The sequence below is a fragment of the Labrus bergylta genome, chromosome 18 (genome assembly GCF_963930695.1).
Source record: "Labrus bergylta chromosome 18, fLabBer1.1, whole genome shotgun sequence".
Taxonomy (NCBI): domain Eukaryota; kingdom Metazoa; phylum Chordata; class Actinopteri; order Labriformes; family Labridae; genus Labrus; species Labrus bergylta.
The window spans coordinates 12,061,043-12,076,434 of NC_089212.1; the positions used below are offsets into that span (position 1 = coordinate 12,061,043).

Sequence of the window (15,392 nt, forward strand, 5' to 3'; positions counted from 1 at the left end):
GGCCTTTGTCAAGTTGGTCCCAGCTCACCCTTGAGTGGTGCCATTGTCTGTGACTCATTGATGACTGTGGTTTGTGTGTGTGTGTGTGTGTGTGTGTGTGTGTCCATGGCTGGATTTCAGAGGGTCGCAGGCATGAGCATCGGGACAGACACAGAGAGAAGTATGTGGGACCGTCCAACCCAGCCTGCATGTTTTCCGGGTGTAACCTGACCGCCGAGGGCTGTGTGTGTGAGTCTCAGAGCTGCCACCACCACTTTGCCTACATCAACCGAAGCCAGTGCCAGGAAGCTGCAGGTAACCTTCATATGACCTGCAAATGGAACAGACAATCCACACGGCAGCCGGCTGTGGCTTTAGTCGGTTCTAGTCATTTAGTGTTCAGATAAAGGCTTTATAAAGATACCTTTGATAACGATCTATGGAGAATTTAAGTGTGCCAGAGCTTAAGTTATCAACGTTCTCTTGTGCAAATCAACTCTTGAGTCGGCCACAGAATGCTTATGTCAGCTCATTAAATGTTCAAGCAATTCTATTTTTTAATAGATAGATTTCCCTCATAATTAGTACAAATGTTCCCGGTAAAAACAGACTGCTAGGGAGGTACGTGTAGCAGATATTGATTTTGAAACAGCCAACAAATCTAGTTGTTTAAGCAAATAGATTGGCAGTTCATAATTGTGTCTGAGTTGTTAAAATAAGTATTTTGTACCAATTTAGATAATTATTTAGGTGGAGTTACTTGTCATTAAACAGTCATATACCACCTGTGAAAGCCTAACAGGCATAGCTAAGTACATGACACTTTGATAACATTCAGTGAGTGGGGATAGCAAAGGAGCAGGGCTTTGAGGAGGAGAGGAAGAAACAGATGGAAAGAAAACAAGAATATGTTAAAAGAAAGAAGGTGTGAGTCAGACTGACGGAAAGCAAAAAAGAAAAGTCTCCATCACAAGAGATTGAGTTGCTAGGAGACTGGTGATTGAAATATGGAGTGTTGGAGATCCTCAGGCACAGGACAAAATCCTTAAAGAGTGTAAGATGAATGCTTCCCCTGTGTGGGGGATAAAAAAAATAGAATCCCTTGAAGTATGTGAGCCCATTCAAGAATGCGTGTTTACTTCCACTCTTAGCAGCCTCGCTGATTGACACATCTTAGTGAAAACTGCAACTGGCACAGTGAAGTTTTGGTTCCTCACTTGAACTGTGAGGTGTCTCTTGGATAGACAAGCGCTAAGTGGTGGCTGCCTCCTGAGTGACATTTTCCAAACAGGACAGGAGTGAACTCAATGAACTTTGTCTATGCTTGGCAAACGTCATCTAACTGGACAAGCTTTTCAAAGCCATACAATGAGAAAAACCTGACGGAAAAACCTAAAGAATCGTGCTTAAGAGCTGGAGTGAACTGATTAAATCAGAAGCATGTGACTGTGACTGCACGCATCTCAAGCCACATGTTGCCTTCTTTGACATTCAAAGTTCTCCCTGTCTTTGCAATATGTTTACGGCTTTTTAGATGTACAACACCACATTGCTGGGAACAAGCCATACATGTTTGAGATTATTTCTCACTGCAAATAACACAGATGTTGTTATGGAAGATAAATCTGGATGAAAGCTTGTCTCAAGTCCTCAGTGAATCTCAGAGAAATTGTGTTTACTGTTCATCACAGAAAAAGGAGGTAGTTATACGCACATCACGTAGGTGCGGGGCAGTGCAAAATTTGATCAAGTGTGCGTGCCGATCTTCTTCTTCACTGGTCATCAAACATGTTTTTTTTAAGGCTCCATTGTTGAAGTCACTAGTGCCACAATGAAAGATCTACTGTTAGTCTTTTCTCTGTTTTGTAACTTCCTCACCTCAAAGCCCGAGCCCAACAGATGACAGTTTAAACTAACACAAGCGAAAACTGTAAACAACATTTTTCAGCAGCTTATGAGTTCTCACTGCAACACACACACCCACCCCTCTGATGCCCCCTCATTAAGTAAGAACCCAGGATGTGTGTGTGTGTGTGTGTGTGTGTGTGTGTGTGTGTGTGTGTGTGTGTGTGTGTTTGTAAGAATGCATGTGACTGTGGAAAGATGCACACATGCTTATGTTTACTTGTGTTTATGCACTGAATCCCGTGTGTGTGATAAACTTATCTATACTGTATATATATGGGAATCTGAGTGTGCATGTCTACATCCTTGTTTTGTGCGTGCGTCTGTGTGTGATAATTATCTTGTTTGTGTAGATGTCTCGGCGGAGAATTTCCTTTGTCTGTCACCAGCAAGAGCTTCCTCTGCAAGCAGACTGGGACTCTGTGGTTAGGATCTTATAGTGACGGCTTCCATCAACCCCTTGTTGTCTTTAGAAACAAACAGTTATTAAGATGTGTGTTAGCATGCCCTGCTAGTGTGTGACGGCAAATGGATCCTGTAAACCTGCATCCAAAGGAATGAAAGCTTTATGATCACACTTGTCTTCACATGCATTAAAGCAGACACTTGGTGAAAACCTTTCAAGACATCACTCAGAAAATAGATCCTCTTCTTGCGACCTGTGAGCTCACGCATGGTAATGGTTTGCCCTCTCACTTTCTTTCTGACTCACTCAGTGACAGTGTTGGTTTATCCCTCTGCTGTGATTCACTGTGATGTCTTCAAAAAAACTCAACATATTTTTTTGCTGTGTCACAGTTGGTGTTAATGTTGCCTCATTTTGTTGTTTCAGTGCGATATTATTAATTACTGGTTGACGAGACACTGCAAAGGTTCAAGCAAGAGGCAAATTATGTTCCAGACACATTCCCGTTATGCAGGAAAAGAGGATGTGATAAGTGTAGGAGAGGGAGGGGGGAAGCCAGACACAGGAAGATAGCAAATCACAACTTAGACCAATCATTTTGTTGAGGTATTTGTGTCAAGTACAGCTCTGCGGTTGTGGTAGTTTGGTGTTGGGCCATTTTACAGAATAGGATGGTTAAATACTTAATTCACGATAAGTCCCCCTAACTGCTATTTCGGAGGAATTCCCCTGCTGTAGCTCACTGACAGGAACAGGCAACAGCACTCTGGATTTTGAAAGTGTTTAGGTGATTCATACACATGGCATCACTTAATACTAACATCGGCTCAGTGAATGTGAAACTTTGAAAATGAAATATGTCAAGTTTCCTTCTTACTCTTGGACCGTTATTTGGGATAATGTGAAAAATAGTAGCTTGCAGTGCCTTGTAACTTAAAGGTAAATTGGGTGCCCCACTTAAAAATCAGTGTTGCCCTTGTTATAAATAATTAAGTTCAGTTATAAAGAGGACTACCTTATTTGTGGGTGCCAGTGTACCGTTTTGTTTCTTCAAAGAGATGTTCCAAAACATTCTTTTCTTTCCCAATACCAATTCTTATACCTTATACCCCTCTGATACCAGATACCAGTGTGATCAAAAAGTATAGCATATAATATTGGTAGGAAAAAAATCATTATTGACATGTAGTAGCTTGTTTTGTTACTGTCACAGGATCATTTACCTGACACCTGTTGATTTTTTGGGTGAGATGATTATGGTTTCAGATCAGTACATTGACTGGCGAACTCGTTGATATGGCATTTAAGGCAATATTTGTACTGGTACCAGTATCAGTATTGAATAAACTCTAATTCCTGCTGACTATTTGGATAGAACATGGTGAAAATTGTCCCTCAAAGGTATGTGGAAATTCACATTATGGGGAGCAGTGCCCACTATGAGGCCATGACACAAACTGACCTTGCTTCCACAAATCTACCCACCTATGCCACCCTTGTCGTGCTACAATCTGCGCCTGTGAAAGGACTGTTAGTTCTGCTCGGCTGCAGCCTCTTTGTTGCAGAGCTATTACTGGCTGAGCCAGACTGCTGCTCGCTGGCGGGGGCGTGAGACGTCTCAGTGGCTCTATTGCCCTGATGTACCCTGCAAGCTGCTCGTTTCCCAGTGTGGGCGTATTTTATACAAGAGTGGGTTGTGATTTGAAAGAGGAAACAGAACTCTTGTGTGGTGATTGAGACAAAGAACTTCCCTTTCAGGCATGCTGGGATTGCTCTCAACCTCAGACCGCTACTCCTGGTCAGCCGCTGACCAAACCGGACAGCAGGGAAAGCCTAGACACACACAAACACACACACATGCACACACAAACCTCTGCTCTTCACCTACGGTAGTCATGACTGTTATCAAATCAAAGACAGCCTGAATGCAGATTAAGTTGAATCTTCTTGTTAACAGTCTAACTTTGCCTACCATCTTCCATTCTATTACCTTCTCGTTGAAAGGGAACAAATTTATATGGCCAAAAACCATATGTTACTAAACTGCCTCTTCCACAGTATCGTCATCAGTTATGTAGACCTAATGTCTTCCACAGACTTGTTTCTACATGTATTACATAAGGGCTGTGTTTGATTTATAGTGTCCTCTGAGTGACAGTGCACGCAACAAAAGTTCAATGTTTTTCTTCCAGTGCTGTATGCACATTGCACAGTACCCCAGAGCCGGCATGTTACCACTTTTATTTGCATTTTGTGCCAGATGTAACAACAGCCCATGCATGGTTTGATCTCTGGCTGAGGGACGGGCCCTTAAGCCAGATAGAAGTCCCTTATGCACTCTGTCAAAGGCCTTATCTTATTGGCCATCTGACAGCAAGAAAAGGGTGTGTTTCAGTGGAATGCTTAGATGCTTTGTACACTTGCTATGTACACACTCAAACATGAAAACTCTTTGTACAAATGTACACCTTTATGTGGTCACTCTCATGACCTAACCCAAACATGCTCATTCACAGCTGCAGCGGCGTTACTCAGGACACTAAAATCACGTTTTTCATCTACAAATATTTAGCCAAAGAGCAAGGCCTGCAGGCAGCCGATGCAGGCCTGCCGACTGCATGCCTACGCCCAACTACCTCAAGCTTCTGACCATAGTGTGAATTTCTCAATGAGTGACCCTGTCTGTGCCTTTTGGCCTGGACCCCCTCCCAGACCTGCTCCACAGTCTTGCACATGCTGAAACACTTGGCGAACAATGCTGACTTTCTCAGCTGGAACTGCTGGTGGGCAATGGGCCAGGCCCCCACAGCTTTACGTGAGACACGGCACTGATGCGTCCCTTTGCGGAGCAACTTTATAAAACCTGAGGACGGACCAGAAACCCGCAGAGGGCAGCTGGACTGAGACAGCTTTGTTCTCATCTGACTTGCTTCCAAAGTCAGTCGGTGAACAGAACTCACATTGTGTGCTTTTTCCATGAGTAAACTCGGGCTGTCAACACAGCCTCCTCTGCCTCGACGAGCTGCTCTGGATCGGGAAAGACTGTGCTTCTTGTACCTAAAGAGATGAAAAAAACCTCATTTCGATAGGAGGTGTTTTTCTTTCTTCAATGAGCTGCTGAGATGCCAGAAAAATGCTTTGTTTGCAAAAGAGGCCATTCTGTGGTAATGAAGCAATTTCCGTATCCCACCTCTTTCAATCCAACGTCAGGTGTGTGTGTGTGTGTGTGTGTGTGTGTGTGTGGTGTGTCTGTGACTTTACACTGTTGCAGGTTGTACATTAAGGTCAAATGTTTTTATATTCTTTGCTATCTTATAGTTCCACAGGAGCACATGATTTCTAATCTGCAAAGAAAATTTATCAAGCATACCAAATCAGGCCTTTTGTGCAGGCTGGAATATGGCCACCATTGTAATGTGAAGATTGGTTCAGTGGTTGCTGACTCACTAATTATAGCCATTTATACTCAGAGATAGGACACAAACAGGATAAAATCTATTTGTTGCTGACTTTTTCCATCCACTCGGTGTGCCTATTGTGCTTATAAATGCGTCGGCTGGAAAATTATATTAATTGGAGTTGCAAGGGTTGGACCAAATGGATGCAATTCAAATCATTTGAATGACAATGGTATGTCTGCCAGCTGCTTTCCCAGCCCACTCAAACCCTTGCCATTATCACTATTGAAAGAGTAATCAGCCTTCTCTGGGAAACATACAATACACAGAAAAAAAGGGTTTTTCAGTGCAGAACGTTGTGCAAGGTCGTCCCAGGGTATTTTCTATGGCTTTAAACAGTGTTAGGTTTTCATATGCAAAACGAGTCTTCAAATGAGCAGCAGCAGACTGCGTCAGACTTTAATGGAAGTTACACATACGCCAATCAGAGCGTCCAACTGAAACTGCAGCAAAGTAATGAGGCCAAAAACCGTTAAAAGGGTTGTAGCCTCCCTTAATTCAGGGGTTTTCCCCTCATTTTCTATGACACCATTCAGCTACAAAGTTTATCAATGAGAGCCTTGTGCAGTTCTCACTGTTCCCAGGTTGCTAGAGTAAACAGTACAGTACAGATACTTCCCACTCCTGCACTATTTATCTGGAGCCAGAAAAATGTAACGTTTCCCTTATCCTCAATTTCATCTGTCAGAAATCTTATCCCCACCCACCAAACTACAACAGTCACAGTCTTACAGCCCCTGTCCTCCATGTTTATTCTAAGTCAGATAGACATCACACAGCTACTTGAATGCAATGCCAGCAGAGCATCAGATCAGAGAGTACGGCTGGAATGGTAAAGATTACACGGTTCAGTTCAGAAGTGTGGCTCTGGAGTCCAGGACGGTCAGAGCAGAACCATTATCAGGGTATCAGACGTGTTGATGAGGAACTGGACCCCATTTCAGTTTCAACACCTTGTGGCAAAGCCCTGAGGGATCTACTTACATGTCTTCAAATATCAGGGATGAGGCATATCCTCTGAGCAACTGGAGCCAGCACTGGTCTGGGAAGACCATCAACAAAAGTCTGCTTCTGGATACGCTACTAAAACCTCAACCAATGTTACGCAACCTCAGTCTGTATCCGTCCCTCTCCTCAAAAACCATATGTATGCAAGGATTGTCAAGAATCCCGGACCTTTAAATCACAGTCCGTTTAATTTCACTCTCTTGTGAGGAAGTCGTTTGTTTGCACATTTTGGCTTTTAATGTCAATGATGATTTAAACTACATGTACAATTACCAGTTTTGCCTCTTTCTCATCCATAATCTCCATGCTGGTTATTACTGCCTTTCCACTCTTCCTCTCAGCTCTCAAAGAGTCACAGAGTGTGTATTGTATGTGCTTTCAGTAGGGGATGTTGAAAATGACTTTGAGATTGACAATTATAGGACAGGACTTGAGCCTGCCCACCCCAATCCCAATGTTCTGCCTGCACTGTATAGATTACAGTGACTCTGAGAACCAAAATAAACACATCTCTTTGGTTTGGTAATCCAATCTATGAAAGGTAGCTACTGTTCTCATACAATGTCTGTACAGAGGGGCGCTCCACTTTCCTTTTCCTGAACGTGCTCCAAAATACACCCCTGAGCCCCTTACCCAGATTTCCAGTACCTCCGCACCTCTTCCCAATCTAACGAAGGGTATCAGAGCTATTATGTTGGCTCCCGCGAATGAAAAGACAAATACATCCTGGTATGCAAAGTGAGGGGAAGACTCTGAACTGAGAAGAAAGCTCTGCAGCTCTGTGAATGTTTGACTGGCATTAATGACTGGTTTTACAGTAAGAGGGACGTTTGGATTGTGAGTTTCTCGAGCCAGGTTGGGTGGGATCAGAGACCTAAAGAATATGCAGAGAGGCTTGTTGTGTATACAGTGCTAGTTGCGTTCCTCTTACAGGACGCGGTGAGCTGTCATGGACTGAAGTAGGGATCTGATGACTGTGCATGGAGTTTGTGTTGGGTAACTGTGTGAACTCAGCTTTGAGAGTGTAACATGAGTAGTGCTGCGCTTAAGTGGCTCAACTGACACGACAGGGATGCTGCCCTCAAACACATACACACACTTGGCTCTTACATACTGCCAGTTCAAGGTGGCTTATGTACGCCCCTGTTGCACCTCATCTGCAATGTGTAATGTATTGAGGCAAAATAGTGGGGCTACATTGTTCTGCCCCTGATCAGTCCTCAGAGGTAGAAACAGAGACGGAATGGGGGAAGATAGTGTCAAAGTGTAACGCAGATCATGCACTTTGTGTGTGTGTGTGTGTGCATGTCTGAGTGTGTGTGTATGTGACGCTCACACTGTATGTACACAAACGCCATGCCTCTAGGGCTTCTGCAACACTATAATGCTAGACACTAATATTATGCCATTTCAGATGTAATGTGTAACTACAAAGGCGTAATGACGGCGGAGCTTTATTATGGCATTATTGCAAAATTGCAATCAGAAAAGGCTACTGACACAAACACAAAAACAAAGTGCATAGAAAAATCCCTCCTGTCTATAGCAGAACAGTGAGGACACTATCAGAGCCAAGAGCATTTAATGTGATTTTGCAGTATTTTACTCAAAAGAAGACTAAAATTTAAAAATGCCACATGTTTTCATATACTTCTTTATGCTACACCCTCCTGTATTAAAAAGTGACATTGGTACATGTCTGTATGTTTCAGAGGAGCTGAGGTGTGCCGGAGTGACATGTCCCACCCTTCAGGTGCCGTCCTGCCCAAATGGTTCTGTCCTGACCAAGAGTTACACGACCCCTACTGGTTGCTGCCCCTCCATACCACCCCAGTGCACTTGTGACCTGCATGCCTGCCACAAGCCCCAGTGCCCGAGCGGACAGCGCACTGTGCCAATCAGCCAGGCCAGCGGTCAGCCAGGGGACTGCTGTGATGTCTTTGAGTGCCAGAAAGGTGATTTCTTTGAGCCCCGCACTGCACGATCCGTTTCGATTGCCCCCCTGCTGGGGGTAGCAATGGCACAGTTTGTGTGAGATTCTTCGCCTCTAAGGAAGCAATTATTTTCCTCAGAATGAGGCTTTCTTCCCTGCTGACCAAATGTCCACACATGAAAAGAAAAGTTGCTGATTGGATAATTACTGTTGGACTGTTTATCGGTCTAAGCTGATGCCTCCCAGGGTTAAGACCATGGTTCAAAGACATTTTTTTCAGGGGTGTTTCCACAAATAATTATATTGCCTGAAGAGATATGAATTGTTATTGGTCCTTAAAGTTGATTGCTCGATTACGGTTTTCTCACTTGCTGTGAAAGAGACAGATGAAAAACAGGGTAAAAGTGAGAAACAGAGCAGATGTCCCATTATATATAAATACATATAAAAAGACATCAGCGCTCTCTGACATGGCCCAAAGGCAGCCAGGAGAGTGAGGAAGGCAGCAAGGGGACCTGTGGTATTGGTCTGTTTGCTCTGCGCTCCCATCAAATATTTGCTGTTTTACCAACAGAACAAATTCCCATTCTGGCCCCTCCACATGCATAAATGTGTGCCCTGTCCTGGAATTAATGGACTTAACGAGCCCAGTGACCAGAAAAGTGCTTAGGCTACGAATTTGCTCAACAGAAGTGCAGTGTCAAAGGGTTCCTGTCTGGTCACACGTCCGAAGGGAAAAGGTTCAACAGTTCATTGATGGGAATGCTTTTTATGTGCTCCTGTCTGCCAGTGGGGAGGGTAATCAAGTCCGGCAGGCCGGCGGGGGCTGAATGGCAGCCATGGGGGCCATGGGATCAGTGTTTTGATAACAAGTGTCTGCTGCTCTTTGGGCCCAGGGCTTGATGCCTTTTGTGCTGCCCCTACCGTCCGTTAGGCCTTGCATGACTGCGCACCGTGTCAGAAAGCTGTACAGAGACATGGACAAGGACACTCACACCCTCATCACCTCCCCCCTTCAGCAGAGGCCCCTCGTTTCCTCCACCGTCCTGCAGAGGCCCCTAAAGCTTTGGCTACAAATACTGTATCCTATACATATACAGTTGAAGTAACTTCCAAATAGCATACATATTCCATAATGGAACACCCTTGCATGGCCCCCCATTGTCTTTTTGTGTCTGTGTCAGGCTTGGCCTGATTAACTTGTTTCCATTGCCCTCTTGGCTGATGGCTCACATTAAGTCAGGGTCAGTGTGTGCAATGACAATGAATCCCACCTGTGTGTTTTGGCCTCCATTAACTATAGCTTTTTCCACTCTTGGTTGTATCTGAGTTGAGGCCAAACCTGGCAGCATTGACCAAACCTAATGTCATCTGATACAACAGATTAACTTGATTCTGTTTAGCTGTAGCCAGCTCTTTATCAACACTTTAGCTGAAGCAAATTTTACAAACATCCAATCCGTCGACTGTGAATGCAGATTTTTTTTAGATTTTTTTTTTTTATTTGGTTCTCAGGGAGCTCAGTTTAAGGTTTTTGTAAACACACAATAACCATGGCCTTGGAGGCGGATGATCAGTGGTTGTTTTGTTGAAGTAAAGTCAAGCTCATATGATTTGTTTGCAATTTGTTATTCCAGATTGATCAAAAGTATCATTGAAATTATGATTTGAATCAATCATCAGCACTCTTGACAAATCATGCTTTTCTTCGTGGGTTGTTACTTTATTAGCCTTTAAACCACAAGAAGCAGCAGGAAGACAGCCATTATGGATGATTTAGACAGGCTTAAACTCCTTGTTATATGGCCCATCCATCTCCACATTCAGTCCTCAATTCAATTTGGAGAAGACTGAACATCAGAAACATGACTGGAATTTAGACTCTGTACTGGAAGTTGTTTCAGGGATTACCATTAACAAACACTGCGGAAATCACATGTGAGCATCCCCTCATGTGACTTCCTATTGCTTCTGTGAGCATTAAAAAAACGTTGCCGGGCCTTTTGATTTCGGCCAGCTAAAGTGCTTATTGCATTTTCTCTGCTTGGTTTTGCTGCACGCAAAGCAGAACAGCAGGAATAATGTGTGAGGGAGAGGTAGAGTCAGAAAGGAATAGAGGAGAAAGATGGCACGGGAGAGAATAAAAAAATCAACAAATCCCCATCTACTTTCAACTCAGTTGGCCCACCTGCTTTGTATTAGAGTGCAGAGCTTATTTTCGGGAGGCATGGGGTCAGCTGTGCAGACACTTTGAGTCTGCACTCAAAGGTATGGCATACAGATGCAGCTGAACCACTGCTCTCATTTACTGAAACAACTGGTCCAACATCTGCTTACATGCAATACACCTACCTGTTTAAATGGTTTCGCTACTCGCTACTCTGAGCTTTGGAGACTTTCTTACATAACCACATTGCCTCACTTCCATCATGTTGGGATGTGATGAATGATAGGTTACAGTGTGGTTGGTTGAGATCTTACAATGTTGAGTCACCCAAACCACCGTGGTTCATGTGAACGTCTAATTGAGCTTTACATCTGTGCATCATGCGTCATTTTAGTGTTGCATCAAATACAACATTCTGCTTTACCAATTGATCAATCACATCTGTTTTATTTTGGTTTTCTCTTTTGGAATCACACACACAAACACACACACACACAGTGTACACAGTACACAATGCAATTAGTTGGTCAAGTTTTTCCCGTACATATTCTGGCTTAACTGGGCCTGTTGTCCAAACAAAAAAAGACCACACCAAGGGTTTCCAACAGTGTTGTAACTAAGCTCATTTAGTTTCACAACAAAGGAACCAGAGCTAAAAGAGGTTCTAAGTGCTTGGATGTTTTGGGAAGTCAGACCAGGGCATTGATTCACTCCACCTGCAGCCAGCACTGAGGCCAGGTTCTGCCAAAGCTTCAGAAACACGACTTTTTTTCTTTTACGGAGCAGTGCAAGAGTCCAATACCTTTTCAAGACTTTAAAGATCTCTGTGAAATTCCTCGTCATGGACTTGGCTCCATTGTCTGTTGAATGCCATTCAGCCTCATAGGCCATCGGCGTAAATCCTTCATCTTTAGGTTTTGATCAACATTTCCATCAATAGATGAAAATGAATGAAAGTTTATGAATCTAAAATGGATTGAATACAGCTGCGAAGGACTGACATTGATCGAGCTTGACATTTAAGATCAAAACTGCATTCAGTCATGAGGAGAAAATCCCCTGTTAGACTTTGCCAAATGTGATGGACATCTGACAGGTCCCACGAGAGTGTGTTAAGCATTATTGTCCCCACATGGTGTTTGGTTCGAGGATTAATACAACCGTCTGATTCATCTTCTTGTTTTCCCCCATAGTCTCCCCCAAGTGTGTCCACAATGGGAAGGAGTTTTCCGAGGGAGAGGTGTACCGCATGGACCCCTGCTGGCTGTGTCAGTGCCGTGGAGGAATCTCTTTCTGCTCCAAGGCAGAGTGCGCCGAGCTGGACTGTGAAAACTTCTACATTCCTGAGGGAGAGTGTTGCCCTGTCTGCATAGGTACACAAGGCATCCTTACTATTTTGTTAAAATGACAACATAAATGTTAATTCTTGCAAAATATTACAATATTCAAAATCAGGATTTAGAACTACACTTTTTTAAGGGATGAGCGCGAGTGGTGATGTGGCATTGGGTGAGAGGGCCTGTATGGCCAGCTGGCAGATTAGAAAGTGAATGCAGGAGAGGTAGAGTTGGTATCAAAATCCACCTTGCTTGACACTTACCTTCAGTGACCCTCATTTAATTGCTTCCTCATAAAACCAGCTTCCACTGTTGTTAACATACCTGGCATACAAGAAGCACACTATAGAGCCAGCCATGGATTCCACTGGGGAGACTCAAGAACATAAAAACTCTCTTTTTAAGTGTTCAGCTTGGCTTTGTTATATCTGGCTGCGGCTAAATGGGGGGGACCCACTCTAAAAAAAAAAAAAAACACGTGCTCAAAGCCAGGTAGGGATCTCTGATATGTGCTCTTGGGATAGTTAAAAAAAAAAGGGGGGTTGCAAACACATATGGCAACCACATCGGAGTCCGCCAAAAGTCAGTAGATGGAGACGGTAGCCAGTGGTGGCCTCTGCCTCCTTGGCTTGAGTTGATTGGGCACAAGAGAAGGAGTGAAGAAGAAAAAGAACAAGACTGCAGAGGGATCATGTTAGGTTAATGCTGGAAGTACACCTGGAATATGCAGTCATTTAGAGGGTATGGAATGCTTTCATCCTCTTCTTATGGAAAGCTGCTATTACTTACTGCATGGCTCACTGAAGGGAACATTTCCTTTAACACTCTTAATCTGGTTTAAGAGATGCATTTAAGGTTACCTGGTTTGGATTATAATATTTCTCTATTACCTTTAGATCAAATCACTCTTCTAATGAGAAAAGAATTGCTTGTAATGCTTACCAGACTCTGTGGTTTCTCCCGCTTCCACAGAGGGCTCTAGTGTCTTTCAGCTAATTGTTTTGGTTTTACAGTCCATTACTTTTGTTCTTTCTCACCAATGTCATCAATGCCCTCAACAGCAGCAGCAGGTTTAAGTGAAAGGGCTTTGATCAACATACTATAGCCAAACCACTCAGCCCCAGACATCAGACACACAACAAAAGAGCCAAATATGTTTTGATCATGACTTGCTTGAGACCAAAAACAGACCTAAAAGGAAAGTGAATATTAGACACATGAGGCATGACAAGCAGCAAGAAAACTAAATTCCAAATTATATTTATGTTGCTCCATGTTTGCTGCAAATGTACAAGTTAATAACAGACCAATGCTCTTTCTTTATCTTGTCTCAAAGGCCAAAACGCAACAGACTAAATAATGGAAAGTAACCTGTTAGTCATCATGTTTGGATTTCCTTTTTTAAGTGAAAACTTGACAGCATTGTTCATTTGAGATCATTTGAGCCTGATAAAAGATTGTCTAAAGTGCAATGTTGTGGTGGCCTTGAAAACCAAACACTTGAAACCAGTGGGAAACAAACGGAGGTCTCATGTTGCATTTTGAGAAACGTAGTCCTTAGGGTATTTGGAGCTTGACCAGTATTGGGAAGGGAGCTTGTTCTCAGGTTTTTTTTTCATAACTTTCCACCACTTTTTTTTTTTTTTCTCTCCAGCTTCACGGAAGTGAGTTGCTAAAATCTTGGACAGACCTTATCAAGTCTAGAATACAGAGTGAAAGATGCATTCAGGTTAACCACAGCCAGACGATTGATACCTCAGCAGCAAGCCCTCAGCTTTGATCAGATAGGGAAAATAGGACACCTTCTCCAAAAACTACAACACCCTTAACCCACTGACACACATATGATAAGCCACACCAAACACTTCAACACAGAGAATGAACAAAACACTGAAACCAACTTCTTACATGCCGCTTATACCACAAAAACATGTCTTAAAATAGTTTATTGTAAATGAAAAGGGCTTTCTGAGTTACCTCAGTCCCTAGACACTACCCCATACTGAGCAGAATACTCTAGATTGACTTTTAAAACGTCCCAAACTTTATGGTTCCACTTCAGACTAATAGCTACAGATCTTATTGTTTAAAAGGGTTTCAAACACTTTATTGGTATCAAACACTGACCTAGCCTTTAACCTCAGGGGGGATGGCTGAAACTCACATGGATGAGCTTTCAGCCAAAAGGTAAGTGGACACTGTTGGGACTGGCAAGTTTAATGTCATAACCGCCGCTGTGTTTTCAATGACCACATCTCTCTCAGGACGAAACAATGATACCCTCAAACCCATAGGTCTCATATCTACGTAAATCCCTATACTGTGGATATTGTCACACAGCCAGGGACCTCTCCCCTTTGTAAATGTAGGTGGGTCATCTACATTCAACATCATTTTCTCCATAGATCTCGGTGACGAGCCAGTTTCCATATCTTGTTATCTCCCTCATGGAGTATCCTGCTTCAGCTCCGCTCTCACTCTGTCTCTTGTTAATTCGATTACAGTAGAGGATGTTGTATAAGACACACAGCTCGGTTGCTTGGGTTGAAATTCCACCCATGGTAGCCAATACAAACTATATATGTGACTTATACATGTGCTTCCAATCAGATCAAACAGATCTCCTCCATCTCACCTAATTCTTCAACACGTCTCTTTCTTTCCTCACAGATGTTGAGTTACTCTCGATGGACAGCACTAAAGCTAGTTGCTGGGTGAATAACAAGCTGCGAGCCCATGAGGAGCAGTGGAAGGAGGACGACTGCACCTTCTGCCAGTGTGTGGATGGAGACCCCCACTGCACGGCAATGGCCTGCAAACAGAGCTGCCAAAACCCGGTCAAGATCCCAGGAGAGTGCTGTCCCTTCTGTGAAGGTATGTGGAGTTTGCCACTGAATTAAAAAGACATCTAAAATATAGATTTATACATTATGAGGTACACTTTAGCCTGAATACCACATGTAGGAGGCTCCTGTGGCCCCGCAGCCTTGCTTACAGAGGCCATGTCGGCATGGGCTCATTAAAGAGGAGGCCACGGAGCATTCTTCAAGCGGCAGGGTTCTTTGTGTTTCTTTATTACTGCTGCCCTCCAAAATGAGACCCACCTGTGCGTGTGAAGCCGTACTTTTTACACAAGACGCTGCATAATTGAAGTGGATCTCTTTTTTTGTGTGAGTGTAATTAGTTACAGCTCGTTGGG

At 43.4% G+C, this 15,392-nt stretch overlaps 1 protein-coding gene across 2 annotated transcripts in view; it reads left to right on the top strand.

Moving 5' to 3' along the window:
- The window catches only part of crim1 (cysteine rich transmembrane BMP regulator 1 (chordin-like)), a 33,615-nt gene that overhangs the window by 5,359 nt on the left and 12,864 nt on the right, over positions 1 to 15,392 (top strand). Inside the window, exons 3-6 of one of the 2 annotated variants that reach the window (XM_020629966.3) lie at positions 121 to 294; positions 8,469 to 8,711; positions 12,050 to 12,229; positions 14,864 to 15,067. In XM_020629966.3, the coding sequence (XP_020485622.2) occupies positions 121 to 294; positions 8,469 to 8,711; positions 12,050 to 12,229; positions 14,864 to 15,067 (801 nt within the window). The remainder of the gene's footprint in view (positions 1 to 120; positions 295 to 8,468; positions 8,712 to 12,049; positions 12,230 to 14,863; positions 15,068 to 15,392) is intronic. The other variant, XM_065966588.1, reaches the window with a different exon arrangement.